Raw genomic sequence first — 16,576 nt, 5'->3', positions numbered from 1 at the left:
GTTTAGAGGCTAGCAAAATGCTGATTCTGTGTTCTTGTTATGTCATCCTGACGTACGTTTCCCTCTACCTGTCGCTCAACCTCTGGCGCAGCTTGCTCACTTTAGACAGCGCCGGGCGAAAAGCGAAAGTTCGAGCACGCAGAAAAAGACGGCGAAGAGGAAGGGCCAGAATGTCCAAACGAATGACCGGTCAACAGAAGAGCGCCACCTAGAGGACACGCAAACACAAGATTTTCATGGAGAGATCAGCGAGGGATACTCAATAGAGGTTTGTTCTGCATTGTTTTTCCTTAAATTGACTAAATTGTCATTTCTTTGTTAAAGCAGAAAAGTTATTGGTTAAATTAAAAGTGTAACTCAATGCATTCAAAGTCTGTATGCTATTTTTGTATCCTAGGTGCTGATTAATTATTTTATAGAATAGATGTAACTTGATATTTTTCACATGGAAATTCTCTCATTTACTCTTTCAAATATCACTCCATATATTTTTTTAGTTGAATGTAAAGGAAGATGTACTGAAGAATGTTTAATAAAAAAGCCATTAACTTAAATCATATTAGCTTAAGTGTGTGAGTAAATGGTGAGAATTTACTTTTTGGAGTGAACTATTCCTTTAAACTAGGGGTGCCCAAACTTTTTCTTATGAAGGGCCAAAAAAGCAAACCTGATTGAGGGCTGTGGGCCAAAGGTAAATAGACCAAACTGTATTACATGAAAGTTTCCATGAGTAATTTCCTATTTTATTTCCTAATCCTTAAAAATAACTAAAAAACATTGCTTTAAATTATATTAACTAATACAGTATATTTAAAAAAAAGTATAATGAATTTATCAAAGTAAAAACAAAAACAATCCTATGAATAAGATAGAGTCCAATGTAGAAAGCACTAAGCTGCTCCTCCTCCTTCGATCTGCTTGTGATGTCTTGTGCTTTGCCCTCTATCCATCGAGTGACAGTATTTCTATTTTTAAAAATCAGATTCATTTACAAAACAAAAGAAATTACAAAACAAACAAACAAAAGGTTACATTTAAATTCGAAATGACGATCTCTGCCAAAAATATTTGCCCCATCCCTCTCCCCAACATTCTCTCTCTCTTTTTAAATGGAATGGTGGGCCAAATCAAAGGTTAGAATGGGCCCGTAGCCCTAGTTTGGGCATCTCTGCTTTAATCCATGTTGTATTTAATCTGCAACTTTTCGCTAAGTGAATGTGGAACAATGTCTGATTGTAACAATTTTTTTGCCGTGGTATTACTGCATTAATACTTGTTGTTATTAAAACAATTCTAAAACGTAAAATTAAGCAAACTTAAATTTTCTTAATAACTAATTTTATTTGAATGCCATCATATGACATTTAAAATATCAACAATTACCATTATTAACCTCATTGAATTGGAATTGGGGATTTATTTTATTTTTGTAATCAACAATATACATATACATTTCCAAAATTCATATTACTCTGAACACTTTTTAAATCAAATAAATTGATTACAAAACTAAAATTGAAACTAAAATTATTTGCTGTGATGATAATTGAAGCTAAGCTGCAAAATAATGCAGACAAAGTAATAACTTTTGTGACATTGACACTAGTCAGTCTGGATAAACCCATCAAACAAATGCAATACAGAGAAGGCTCCATACACAGATGCATACACGTGTGTTTGTTCAGTTTTTATTTATTTATTTCCCATATAAGTAAAATTGAGTACAGTCCATTTAGCAGCCGAACTTTCTTTAACCAGATTTATTGTCCTTTCTCATTATAAAGCTTAGAATATATAGAAAGTTAGACCATTTTAAAACTAAAATGCCACACAAAATGGCTGAAATATTTGTTTGCAAGATGGGGGAGTAAAACTGGTTGCACAAAGTATATGACCTCTTTAAGAAATGGGTCAGATTTGACTTTTAAAGGTTAAGGAGCTTAGGCTTTTATATGAAGAACATAATATCTGTAATCACATTTATACAATATCCATTTCCCACTTATTGTAATCAGAATGTTAATCAAGTCAATTAGACTTTACACCCACCTTTTACATGTATTTCACATATGTACCCAACTCCAGCTGATTTTAAATCTATAGCATGTGCATTTGTTGTCTCTCCTCATGTGAAAATAAATGGGTCAGTTAGCATAACATTGCTATGGGGCATGTAGTCATGGCAACTCAAACTGTGGAAAATATGCATGTTTGTCTGCATGTTCAGGCGTCACTCAATCCTGATGGCACAGACAGCAGCGCTCCAGAAGCCCATCAGTGCAGCAGAGAGAGCGATGAAACTGACGTCCAGGAACAGAGCTCCTCCTCTGGGTCTCTGGCAGAGCTGCCTGATCAGACAGAAGAACAACTTACAGAAATGATTATGGTTGCACACACTGGCAAAGAGCAACTGAAGGTAAACCTTTAAACTTCAAGCAACATGCAAGAAAGCCCCCCCCCCCCCCCATTATTTTTCATTTATTTTATTCATGTTTTAGTAAATTATCCCATCCTGCATATCAGTAGATACTGATCTGTCCCATAGTTTTATTTTTTTACTCCAAGATACAGAGCTATTGGATTTTTTTGGGCACAATTACTGCCAGATTCAGTACTTTTCAATATGTTGACTTTTGTTATTATTATTTTTATTAATGCATTTTTTTATTAAGTAAACGACACCAACATCTCGCATACAGCTTAATTACAGCCAGTTATGACCGTTGCTTTAGAAGAAAAGGAGTCACTTACCTGTACATAATGGCTTGGAGATGTACTTTACATTATGGACTACTGCATCATTAGTATAAATTGTTTTTAAAAAGATTTTTCATCATAATTTGCAATTTAAACAGGTCGTTCTTTGTATGTGAATTACTTCGTTAGCGGGATTTGTTTACTGACCATTTGACACAATCCAGGATGCTTTCGTTCTTTAAAACTCCTCTGAGAGTTGATGTAGCAACAATTCTGGTAGCTCAAACCTGCTTTGGAGCAGGCTTGTTTTTTATTAACAGGATTAGAATTTGTCATTTCAAGCAAAGGTGATACTGAAAGTATGTATTTTATGTGCGCTCAAAAAATCTGCATATTTCCGCAGATTTTTAGCCCATCTAGTCTATTTATTTACTTGAGTAAATGTGTGTAAACTTGTATTTATTCAGTTTTGAAATTAATTTCAGTAATAATATTGATTAATATGAAAATGTTCATTTGATTTATTTACAATACAAGTCGTAAAGGAATATTTTCTCTCATTTAGTTGATATATTATATGAGAGACTTGCTCTGTTTACCCAATAGTAAAAGTTAAAAAGCTATTATTTTTATTTTCATTTATTAAGTTATTTGTTATGATACTCCTAAAATAATTCTGCAATAATCTACAGATTATTATTATTATTATTTTTTTTTTTACAAAATTCTCAGCAGAAAAAAAGCAAAAAATGTCTGCAGATACTGTCTGGCCCTACCTATAGATTAGGGGTCACCAATCTCGTTCCTGGTAGTCTGGTGCCCTGCAGTGTTTAGCTCCAACTTGCCTCAACACACCTGCCTGGGTTTTTTTTAGGTATAGCTAGTAAGGCCTTAATTAGCTTGTTCAGGTGTTCTTGATTAGGGTTGGAGCTAAAATCTGCAGGACACCGGACCTCCAGAAACAAGTTTGGTGACCCCTTCTATACGTTATATATACTGTATTAAATTGGGGAAAATGGCAAAATAGTAGAAGAAAATGTAATAAAAAATCTTAATAAAAGACCTCATGTAATGTGTACTTCCTAATAAAGACACAAAAACTGCCACAGGGGTGGTATTCATCAAGGGGTTCAAAAATGACATTTATTAGCAACTACAGTATGTAAACCTGTAGACTTTATTTATAGCTTTTTAGTCAGATTATTTTATTTGTTTGGCATAAATTGTGTTCTTACAGTTGATTTGTGCTTTTTTTTTTTTGTACCCATGCCTACATATTTTTTTCCATTTTTGACAAACTAATCCCATCTGTATGAAGATCCATGACTAACACTATTTCCTCTGTGTTGAATCCCTCACTTGAAATCTGAAGGATCCATTATCCTGAAATAGAAAGTACGTAGGGTTTCTATAAAAACTGGGTTACATCTGTCCATTTGAATTGATTAATTTGTGTTCACGGTTACACATGCATCTAGAAACCTAAGGCAGAGTTTAGCTTTCTGGAGCGTAGTGTTTACTATAATTGGTTTGCAGGCATTTTTGGGGAGAATTCATTTTAAAGCATCTTTTGATGGTACAGAGGCAGCGGAAGAACCAATTACATTTCATAGATGAGATTAAATGTATTCTCCTCTCGGGTGATTATTTGTCTGCTACAGTTAAGAATTATAATTTCCTTCTCCAGGATTATAATTTCTTGCTCTAGTCAAGCTTTGATTTAGTGTATTTTACTGTAAAAAAAAATGTTGGTTTGTTTATTCTTTGCAGTGAAGAAGTCTTAAGATGCATTTAAAAGTTATTTACAGCAGGTTATTTTTAAAAAATGCTAATAAGATGACTTTATTCCTCACACAGCAATTGCAGGCTGCAGTAGAGAAACGGAATGAGATCATATCACAGCTTAGTAAGAACCTGCAGGTGGCGCTGCAGAGCAGAGACCAGGTTCAAGTGGAGGCACAGCAGCTCACCGATCAGATTCAGGAGCTACAACAGCAGCTTCAGCAGGTAAAGTTCACACACTTAAAAAAACATCATTGCGCATCATAGGGATGCACCGATACCATTTTTTGGGAACTGATCCGATCCCAATACCAAAAATTCTGAGTATTGACTGATTCCAATCCAACAGTATGCCATTTAAAAAAAAATTAAAAGTTTTTTTTTAACATTAGACATTTTTTTAATGTTTTTTTAAACATAATACAGCTTCTATATTTTTGCTTATCATAAACTCGCATAATAAATCTTTAGTAAAAAATAATAATAATCTGTATATGACAGATGGCACCATCTCACTAAAAACTTGATGTTTGCTGTAAACTAGGCGATATTATTTGAGCATTCGTTATGACATTGATAGGATCTATTGTGATCCAGCTCATGTTTCCTTTTTAATAAGATATTTACTTTAGAATCTTTAATAAGCTATCACTACTGACCCTCATTGCTGGTAAATTAACCAGCCTTTCAGCAAAGCCTGATATTTTCTTGCAGGTTTGATGCAGTCTAAACTAAACTATTTGAGGCCAGATTTACTTATTAAACAATCCTTCGCCTAATCTCGCTGTGAGTGAGACGGAGAAAATGAAAGCACATTAGCACTGAGGACAAATCGGATGCTCAAGACATAATCTTTAAAAAAATTACTTGGGCTATATTAAAAATGTAGCAAATATATGACAGAGGTTTGTGATAAAACGATTACAATGAAGCATTAATTAAATCCTTATATTCTACGAAGCTAAGCAAGTCATCCATCCACACAGTTATGTTTCTTGTATACATATTTTTGTTAGAAGAATTATCTTTTTGGAACTAATTTCATTTTGGTATAGAGCCTTAATTTTAATAAATTTTTTGTTGGTCAGTTATCTACAAAATAAACAAGAAAAAAACAAAACATTTGAGGTGAAGTTCAAAACAAGGTCCGCTTATGAATTAGTGACAAAACACAAACTGGTTTGTAAAATTGTTGGAATAAAATTACTGTGAAATATTCACAGTTTCAGAGTAACCTGTATTAAAGAATATTCACTGTTAATGAGGAAAACATCAATTGCGCCTGTCAGTTTTAGTTTTATTCATTTAATCGACTACTTTGACAACAATGAGCCAACACTTTACAAACTATTCACAACACTGAAAGTGTTCCCCCCTGAAAAATAAATTCTGTTGGAAGTGTAAGAGAACAGAAACGCATTGTGAACAGAAACGCATTGTGCACATTGCATCTGGATTTTAGCTTTTGTTTGATTATAAATTACACAGAATATAGCGCACACACAAGATCGGATTTGGATTGGTCCCAGCTGGCCAATACCCGATCCAGCAAAAATATGCAGTATCGAAACGATATCTGATCCAAGTGTTGGATCGGTGCATTCCTAGCATCTCAGTCCTACTCCTAGAGTTTCAACCACCGATTAATTTTAAAACATCCTATTTAGTTTTTAATGACAATCAAAAAAATAAAAATATTTAAACCATCACCAACTTGCGACAAATATTTTTTTCTCCTTCTTCTGTACAATAGAATCCAACAATGTGGTTCAAACTAATGAAATATAATGCCATTTGCAGGCTAAAGAATATCTGCGCAGCAAAACTCAAGGGGGTGTGGATGTGACGCAGGCTGCTCAGAATCAGTTGCATGTACAGTTGGAGGAGTCACAACAGGTCAGATATTTTTAAACGGCAAAGCTTGTCAAGAAAGAAAAATTAGCTTTTTGCATTCGTTTGGTAATATTAGTGTACTTTTGCTTTATAGGTAACTAAAGAACAAGAGTGCCTTTTGGCCCAAAAAGAAGCTGAAATCACAGAACTGCAACAGAAATTAAGTGTGATGAAACAATCCCTTTCACATCTTCAACATGCCTTTAACCATAGAGGTGATGATCAAACAGATTTTAGACTTGATCGACACAGTGGTTTAGATCTAGCCAGCGTGAGTGCAGAGTTTCCATGTAACAGTCCTGACTCAATATCTGATGCTTTACTGCAACGCCTTCAAACTGAGCTTGACGAAGAGCGAAAGAACAGTCAGCGAGCTCAAGAGCAAGTGGAAGCATTTCAGAAGAGGATACGGAGTCTTGAAAACGAGAAGACTCAGATGGAAGCTCGCCTAGCTGAAGTTGCTGAGAAACAAGCCTTGGACATCGAGCAATATAAAGCAGAGAAGGTTGAATTGAACCAAGAAATGGTCAGACTAGATAATCTTGTCAAGGAGCTTCAAAATCATCTTCGTGAAGAGGAGGAGACAGGGCACCATTTGCGCACCAAATATGAAGCTGACATTTCCAATTATGATCTCAGGCTTCAGACTCTGGAGGAGGAAAGGGAGTTGAATGTAGCCCAGCTCACTGAAGCCCATGAGGCAGCTCTTCGACACCTGCAGGAGGAGCACTCCAAGGAGATCAATCGCATCAAAGAGCTTCTAAGCCAAGCCCAAAGTCAATATTCTGATTCTCCTCATAACCATTCCAAAGATTTTGGTAAAGAAGAACTCTGGAACAAAGTCTACAAACAGAAGTTAAACGAGGAACCTGCAGCAGTGGGTGTTGTCAGAAACAACTATAGTTTTGACGTTTCTGGAGGGGGTTTCCAGGATGTTCTGATGGAGCGTTATTTGGCTTCTGAAGGGCTTCAAGAAAGTTCTTTAATTGAATTGAGTCTAGAGGAACATGGCTTGGTGGAGAATTCTGAAACGTCCAGGTTTGAGCTTGACAGTGAGGTCATGATTCAGGTTTCAAATGTCCCTAACAACGTCTCATCTGATGGTGAAAAATCAGAGCCAGAACAATCTGTAATTTCTGTCGGTGAAGTGCACCAACATGACGAAATGTCTTTCACGGATACTCAATGGCAAAACTCAACGTCCGTCATTGATGAGATGAATGAGAGTGCAGGCAACATGGATTTGGCTAAAGAGCTTTTGATCCAGCAGTGCCAAGACCTGACAGAGCAGTTAGAAGAGCGGGAAAGGCAGCTTGAGGTGCTCCAAGAAGAAGTTCGGCGCTCTGCAGAAGAGGTTGAGGAGGCACGTGAGCGTTGGAGCAAAGCTTCGGAGGAGCTTGAGGAAGCAAAGTGGGAGCTGGAATTGGAACGGGAGAAAAGAATTAAGTTAGAGGAAGTTATCAACCAGAAAACTCATGAGCAAGACAACCTCAAGAACACACAGAGCCACATAGAGACCCAGGACAATGAAAGGGTAATGCCTGAGAAAACGGATTCTAATAAGACCTCAATCCCTTCTTCTACAGAGTTGCTGCTAAAGGAACTACAAGAGGAAAAGGCACAGTTGGTGCTACAGCTCAAAGATCAGGAGCAGCTTTTGAAGGATATCTATGAGAAGAAAGATTCAGATCATTCGAGCAGTGAACTTTCCTCTTTGCAAGTTCAGAGAGATGAATTGTTAATTCAGCTTGAGCAACTTAAGGAGAAAAACCAAGCTACTTCAGTGCTGCTTGGCCAAAGGACTTTGCAGGTGGACCAAACCAATAATGAGCTTCTGCAGCTCAAAGCTGAAGTAGAGGAGAAAGTTGCAAAGTTGCAAGACTTGGAGAAAGAGAAGACAGACCTAGAGTCTAAACTAACGTGCCTTAAAGAGAACCTCACCAGCATGGAAGAGGAGAAAGCTTCTTTGAAAATGCGTCTTCAGGCTTTAGAAGATCAAGTGAAGAGCATGGAGAACGTTCTAGAGACTGAACTAAAGAACTTTGAGGTTTGAATCTTTTTTTCCCTTCAAAATGTCCTTATTGATGTTGGTTGACCTGGCATGTGTTATGAACTTTAACATGATCATGGTCCTTCAAGTAACACATAGCTTTGTCTTTAGCATCAACTTGAGTCAAAGGATGCAGAGCTCAAGGAAATTCGGGACTCGCAAGAGAAAGCTGAACTGGAATACATGGAAAAGGAGAGTGCCTTAATGAAAGAACTTGCCATAGTCAAACAAGATGTGGTGGAAAAACAGAAACAACACGAGGAGGAGCAAAGAATGCTGGAGGAGAAACACAAGAAAGAGGTGAGAACCTGAATGTTACTGACTTGGGGACGATGTCTTAAGAAAATGAGTGGGAAACAGATGGAAGGAATTAAAGATGGTTCAAAAAAAGAATAATAAAGTGTAGTTACGTGGTTGAGCTGTTTGTTCATTATTCATTCCAGGTTAAATATTTGAATGTACGTTTTGAGCGAGAACTTTCAGAACAGTCAGCTCATCTCGAAGATGAGCAGAAGAGACAGATCAGCTTGATTAAACAGGTAAAACAAAATATTATTTACCTTATTCAAGTTCATTCAATTCCATTATGTTACACTATACATTCTTTATGAACTCTGAACTTCTAGGTCTATGAACGAGAGCATGAGCGGGAGTTGACACAGCTGGCAGCTCAACACAGCGAGGAAATCAACAGGCTTAAAGAAGAATTTTCCAGGGATCTCCAAGAAGGCATGGAGGCTGCACACCAAGCTGAACTACAACACACACAAGTACCTTTTCTCATTTTCTCTTTTATTTTATTTTTATTTTTTTCATCAAATCATTTTGAAATATTTAGGTATGTTTTAGTATGGAGTTCTGACATGCTGCTTTTCATTCAAAAGTTAGGGGTCAGCATAAAAATAAGCATTTTAGAAAAATCTAGTGACAATAGCTATCATAACTCTTCCTATATGTGTATGTATGTTACATTTATACAATATATAAATGTGTGCTTCCTATAGGTTTGAAATAGCCCATAGCCAGATTGAAACACACCATTTACCCACATCAAATAAATAGTTAACTGTGTTCAACAAACAAAACATAATTAAATTTTTAACAATAAATGTATTTATTATGACACTGTAATACACAGTTTTTTCAATGGGTTAAAGTAAAAAAGCCTGTTGAAATAAAAAAAGAAGTGCACTATTTCTCTTATGTTATTCGGGAGCCATGTGCACCCACTGACAGGCAAAAATCTGCTTCTCTCTCTTTCAAGTTCAAAGCTAACTTGAATGCCAAAGCATCTTAGATATGTATATAAAATAGCCTATAAAATATGTTAACATAATCAAATCAATTAAATATAGAGCAAATGAGAAATAAACAACATAAAAAGGAATAAAACGGACAATATCTTTAAAAATATATAATAATTACAAGATTAAAATAGGAAAATGTGTTGATTTTAACCTTTACTAATGGTGTACATATATTTTGCAGCCAGTTTAGACCAGTTATTTCATCCTCTCAGAGTGTATGATGAAGTTCTTCTGAGTCGTTTAGATTTAAGAATAAATTATTGAATGTTTCTCTCGTGCTGTCAGCTGCAAAGCCGAGCGAAAGTAGGCTTAAGTAAAAAATGTAATGCAAAAACGCATATGAATAATGAAGGAGTCTTAGAAAGCAAAAGCTGAATCCCAGTGCCAAAAGGAAGCGTCTCTGTGGGGCTCTAGAGCTTGTGAGTGTTGACAGTCCACGTGCACATTAATCGAAATGGGTAAACAAAAGGATTTTTCACTACTTAATCGATTGCGGATGTTTGGTTATATTAGGCAGATACAAAATGGTGTAAAACGATGATTATAATAGTATATAAAAGTGTGTCACTAAACATACTTAGGCGACCATTAATATGCCTCGGCGGCCCGCCCAAGTAAAGTCTGTGTGGGAAGCACTGCATATACACACACACACACACACACACACACACACACACACACACACATACACACACACACACACACACAATGCTAAAAATTACTTATGGACTACTTACTGTTGGAAGTAAACATGGTTGGAGGATTATATATGATTATTACTTTTTTTGTGTAGGACTGGGTGATGAATTGAAAAATATAATATAACCGTTGATGATATGATTAGTGATTTAATTAAAAATCAGATATGCACTATGCAAACAACATTAAACATTTTTGAAGAAATGTATTGTAAATTAATGAAAGGCTTATTAAAACTTAAGATCGTAAAAATTTATTTTAAATGATAATATTGTTTTTTTTACTATATTCTTTTTCTTTTCTTTTTTAATAAAATGAATGTACTCTTGTTGAACTTAAAACAATAACTTTTAGTGAAGCGGCGTCCAAAAGATTGCTGCAAAACTTTTTTTTTTTTTTTTGAGATTATTTGCATGCTCATGACAAGTGTCATTAACTCCGTTATGTCATTTCAAATGTAAAGATGACAATATCTGAGATGTCTTTGACAACTTGACATACATCGTTACTTGACCTTTGTCATAACAACCTGGCTTTAACAAGACAACATGGCTTGTTATAAATCTGTCATAAACATGACTGTCATGACTCCAATCTAATTGTCATGAATTTTATATCATCATTGAGACTTATTTAACCTCAACTACAGTTGTAGCTGTTGAATTAAAATCTCATTAATATTAATGATGCTGTTATATAATTATTCAACAAAATATTGACACTTTTACTGCGAAACTGATATTTTATTCAAAAGCGATCAAATATTTTTATCACACAATTTTAATGGCCTCATTACAGTCATGTTTATGAAAAGTGATTTATGACAAGTGATGTTGTCTTAGAAATAAGTTGACATGTCATAGTAGTCTCAAACAATGTCGCCTTTGCATTTAAAATGACATAACTGAGTAGTTGACACTTAATGTCATGATTATAAAAGTGTCATTAGTCTTACAAACACCCTGTCAAGTAAATTGTTTCCCATAAATCTTTAAAAAAAAAATTAAATAAAAAATTAAATTCTTTATTGACCCTTAACTTTTTTTTTTGATGGGGCAGGGCAGTTCTTTTAAATTGACACATGGCTAAGTCGGCCGTGTCCAAAAAAAGGTGTCTTTGACATTTGTGTACTGCATTCCTAGTAGCAACATGGCAGTGTGCCATTTTAAACACACCCAGAACCACATTGTACCTGGTAACCACTTAACTGTGGATTGTTTTATTCTGTAGACCAAGCACAACCTGGAGCTGGAAGCCTTGCGTCTCAGCCTTACCAACTTGCACACAGCTCAACTGGAGCTTTCTCAATCCAACATGCAGAAAGATAAGGATGTGGCCCTAAGTGAGCTCCAGACTATGCTCCGAGAGAAATGGGCTCAGGAGAGCGCCATGTTGCAGACGCGTCAACAGTTTGAGCTGGAAAGAATCCGTGAGCAGAACCGAGAGCAAGAGGAACGGAACCAGAGAGTGCACCAACAAGAGATTGGTGAGTCTCAGTTAGTAGTGGGAGAAAAAAAAAATCTTTCATCAATGCATCGTAGTTCTTTTTCTAGCAATTCTGAATCGATTCTCAAACCTTCAGCATCAATTATGTAATTAAATTAATTAAAGGGCACATAGGTTACCCCTTTTTTTCATATTTATTATAAGTCTTTTGTGTCCCCAGAATGTCTGTAAAGTTTCAGCTCAAAACACCCATCAGAGTATTTATTATAGCTGTTTGAAGTGTCTGTATTATAGCTGGGAAAAGGTTGTTGCTTTTTTTTTTTTTGCACTGGGCCTTTAAGGCTAGTCATCCCCGCCCACTGTTCCCACGTGCCTGTCAGCAACATGCCTCAATCGCCGCCCTCGGCTGCCTCAGGAAGCAGATCTCGCGTAACGTTTTTGAGAAATACTACAGTAAGAACTTTACCAATCAATATTTGATGCATTTTTTTGTGGGGTTGCAACAATGAGTTCACTCACACACAGCGCAGACACACACAGCGCAGACACACACACACACACACACACACACACACACACACACACACACACACACACACACACACACACACACACACACACACACACAGCACAGCACAGACACGTAGCGCAGAAACACACACACATACATAGCGTAGACACGCAGACACACACACACACACATAGCACAGACATGTAGCTCAGAAACACACACACATACATGGCGTAGACACACACACACACACACACACACACACACACACACACGTATAGCACAGACACGTAGCGCAGAAACACACACACATACATGGCGTAGACACGCAGACACACACACACACACACACATAGCGCAGACAAACACATACATAGCGTGGACACGCAGATACACACACACACACATACATAGCGCAGACACACACACACATAGCGCAGACACACACACACACAGAGAGACAGTGTGACACGCAGCTGTGCTGATGAGGTGAATCTGAAGTGAATCGTTGTACTTCATTACACACGTGCACACATTTTATGTTAAACTTGTAAAACTGTAAAACTCACTCTTGAACACATTTGATGATGATTGATGATCCCAGCAAACTGAACTGACCTTTTATTCGCGTTTGCTTTGCGCTCGTTCTGTCTTGTCGATATGACTATATGCATTACTACGGAGACATGTTAATGCGTGCAGCTGTTAAACAATATTGGTGGGCGGGGGGACCGCACTCCTACGTCAAGTTGCGGTCGATCTGAAAAACGTTCCAATTGGTCTACCGTTTTTATGTTGTTAAATTTGAAAAAAAAAGGACTGGGTGTGTTTATTTCACCCTAATATGACAGTATATACACTATACTTACACACATGTATGTCCAAACAGCTTTAAAAGTAGATTTTTCACCATTGGTGCCCTTTAAAACAAATTAAATAAAAATTATTATTATTTTTATTTAAATTTGATTATTTAATTCTAATTTTATTCTTTGTCGAATAGGTAATCTGAATCAAAAGTGGGAGACGAGACTCGTTGAAATGAAGACCTCAGTGGAACAATTGCAGTCTTGTAAACTTGAGGTAAAATACTTCCTCTTTTTTCATTCACATGCTTTGTGCCTAGAATGAAGTCTGAAACAGGCCTGGTTTTCTCCTCAGGATCTTAAAGCTGAATACCTCTTGGAGAGTGAGAAGATCAAGACCGAGTTTCAGAGTGAATTAAATAATGTTCGTCATAAACTGAGCGAGACCGAGACCGCCCTCACTCAAGCTGAAGCAGCTCTGTCTGACACCCAGGGTAAACTAGAAGAATTGCAGCGTTCCAGCGATCATGACCTCAAAAATTTGGAGAAAGAGCTCAAGCAGGCCTTGATGGACCGAGATGCTGCTGCACGTAAGTGTTATTTAAACACCACTTGGAGGTAACCAATGTTTTTTATTGATCAGTCACAAGTGGCAAGCTGAGATGCATAATTATTTCCACCTGGTGTTAACATGTCAATGGATGAGATATACAGGGTCTTATAAGTTTTAGGTAGGCCAAGCATTGTGGCCAAACTTAATAAAAAAAAAAGAAGAGTGTCAAGACAAGATGTCTTCATAATGAGGCTTCATGATAGTAGATGAGCAGCTCATTTTAAATTTATTTGTTTATGCCTTTTCACAATAATTTTTGTTTCAAAACAGCTTTACAAAAGGCTCTCGATCAGGTTCAGCTCTACAATCAAATTCAGAAAGGTTAAGGCTATTAGTTACCATAACTTTATTAGTTACTAAAAACTTCTTCTAATTAGCTTGTAACTAATAGCTTTTAACAGTTGAAGTTAATAATTATATAGTTATATAGTTAGCCTGCAGTTATAGGTCATGTCTAATGTGTACATGTTTAATGAAGTGTATGTGTCTGTCAGTCTTACAACAGTGTTATGAAACATTAACAAGTTAACTGTGAACAATGAGAGACTGCGTGTAAATGCAATTGTGTTAGGGCTGCACATAATATTGAAAAATTATCACTATCTCGATAATAGTACATGCAGTTTATTTTATGTGCTAAGCGTTTGTGTGCTGTATTTCAAATCTGACCAATCAGATGGAAAGTTTATTATCTTTATCCCCACTTTTGTAGTGGGTGCTGTTAGGTGATCCTACAGCTGAAAATAAATAGTTATGCCATTTGTTTACAGGGTCAATGCACATTAATTAACATTACTGTAAAATGTGCCAGAATTAGCCAAGAATGGCTATTTTTCTTCCGTAGACCCCTTACAGAATGTTAAAAAGTCACACCTAAAATAGAAGCACAACATTAAACATTAAATACACTTTCATATAAAAAATACAGTTAAAAAAGTAAAGAAAAGAAAAAAAGAAAACAAAAAGAACAGACTGATGGCAGCAGAGGACAAAAAGCCAAAGACAACAGTACAAATGTGTCAAGAATACAGTACTAATGCTGACAATGCTGATTTGTCAATAACCAATTTTTAACATGAGACTGAAAAGAACAAAAAGTGCATGATCTTCTAATTGTTGTGGCCTAATGGTTAGGGAGTTGGACGTGCAATCGAAAGGGTCCTAGGATTTTTTCTCGCGTGTGTGCGTGCATGTGTGTTTGCGCGTATTGCATGGGTTACAAACAGGTGACTAATTTCAAATATGCTTAACCATACTTGACAATACTCGCTTTTCTTCAGGAGACAAAAGCCACTAGGAATAAGAATTTCCATTGAGGTCTTCAGTCATTTGTGGTGTTTTAAAGTCTAAATTTTTGCGTTGTGACTAGTAAATTGATTAATTAATTAATCTTTTTAATGATTTGTTGGCTCAGAAAATGTCTATTACGTGTTTGTTGGTAAGGTCATTACATTATTAATTTTTAAAACATTTTCTTTTTAAATAGCAAGGTGGCGGTTGATTCCGCTGTGGCGGCCCCTGATAAATAAGGGACTAAGCCAAAGGAAAATGAAAGGATATATGAATGTTAAAATGCACCATTTTTATAAGATTATTTTTTTCATAATTTTTAAATTATTGTTATTATTATTATTAATTTTTCTTTTTACCGTATGAACATTTATATGTTTCATATCATCTTTGCTTCAAATTCCAAAAAGCAAATTATGGCTTGTGCGAGGGGCTTCTAATGCAGCTTTTATCAGGGAATTTTGACATGACATTTTCCAGTCCTGGAACAGTTTTGGAAAAGTCATGGAAATTAGTTTAACAAATATCTGTATACTTGAATTAGGGCTGTGTGATATTGAAAAAAATCTCTGAAAAATCATCACAATATTTTGTATTACTATGATGTATATTGCGATGTGAATAAAATTTCACCAGATTATTTAACAAGTTTATTTGGATTGATTGGGGGGGATTTTGTAGAGGAGTGAATTTTGAATAATATATAACAAATAAATTACAAGCATAGATGAGTAAACTATAGTAAAGCTAAAAGAGAATTATAGTTTTCAGGTATTTACTTCTCGGGCACAGATATTGAATAATCAACACTGCATAGTCTTTATTGTAAATAATTTGATCTTTACAAAAAATTTCTTGCGGCTGGATGTTTTAAAATTTGAAATATTGAAATGTTTACACAGTCACAGGCCTTAAAGGGACAGTTCACTCAAAGATTAAGATGTACTCACTATTTACTCACCCTTCACTTGTTTCAATACTATAGTTATTAAATAATATAATATACTTATTAAATTATTCTTTTTGTGTTCATTTAAAAAAGAAAAGAAAAGAGAACTCCAATGTTTAAACCAAGTGAAGGGTGTAATCAAAATGGTAGGTAATTTTTGGGTGAACTATCTCTTTAAAAATGCATGCAGATGATAAACCTTCACTCCATTATAATTGAACTCTATATTAAACTATAATCCCAACATTGCAAATCCTGCGATGTGACTATTGCGGATGCACACGTTGCGAAATTGATGCTGAAACGATATATTGTGCACCCCTTACTTAAAAATAGGTTAGTTGTCTACTTTTTTTCTGTCCTTGGCCAAAAAACTTGCTCTCACATTGTTAGTGCTGTGTAAGCATTATCAGAATCAATATAAAAACAAATTTAAACAAAATAGATTGTTGCATGTTCTATGATATGCTGTAATACATTAACAACATTGTTTTTCTTATTATTTACCATGTATATATAGACATTACATTAAA

At 35.7% G+C, this 16,576-nt stretch overlaps 1 protein-coding gene across 4 annotated transcripts in view; it reads left to right on the top strand.

Annotated features, from left to right (window-relative positions):
• The window catches only part of pcnt (pericentrin), a 102,044-nt gene that overhangs the window by 3,921 nt on the left and 81,547 nt on the right, over positions 1-16,576 (top strand). For all 4 annotated transcript variants that reach the window (NM_001346290.1, XM_087255040.1, XM_087255041.1 and 1 more), the window contains 11 exon segments: positions 92-268; positions 2,228-2,416; positions 4,555-4,704; positions 6,280-6,375; positions 6,467-8,419; positions 8,534-8,722; positions 8,866-8,961; positions 9,049-9,192; positions 11,659-11,914; positions 13,389-13,468; positions 13,547-13,781. In NM_001346290.1, coding sequence (NP_001333219.1) covers positions 92-268; positions 2,228-2,416; positions 4,555-4,704; positions 6,280-6,375; positions 6,467-8,419; positions 8,534-8,722; positions 8,866-8,961; positions 9,049-9,192; positions 11,659-11,914; positions 13,389-13,468; positions 13,547-13,781 — 3,565 coding nt within the window.

This window comes from Danio rerio, chromosome 6 (assembly GCF_052040795.2).
Source record: "Danio rerio strain M-AB ecotype USA chromosome 6, GRCz13ab, whole genome shotgun sequence".
In the NCBI taxonomy this organism is placed as follows: domain Eukaryota; kingdom Metazoa; phylum Chordata; class Actinopteri; order Cypriniformes; family Danionidae; genus Danio; species Danio rerio.
The sequence above is the reverse complement of the archived record's forward strand: the minus strand, read 5'-3'. Positions and strand labels throughout refer to the sequence as shown.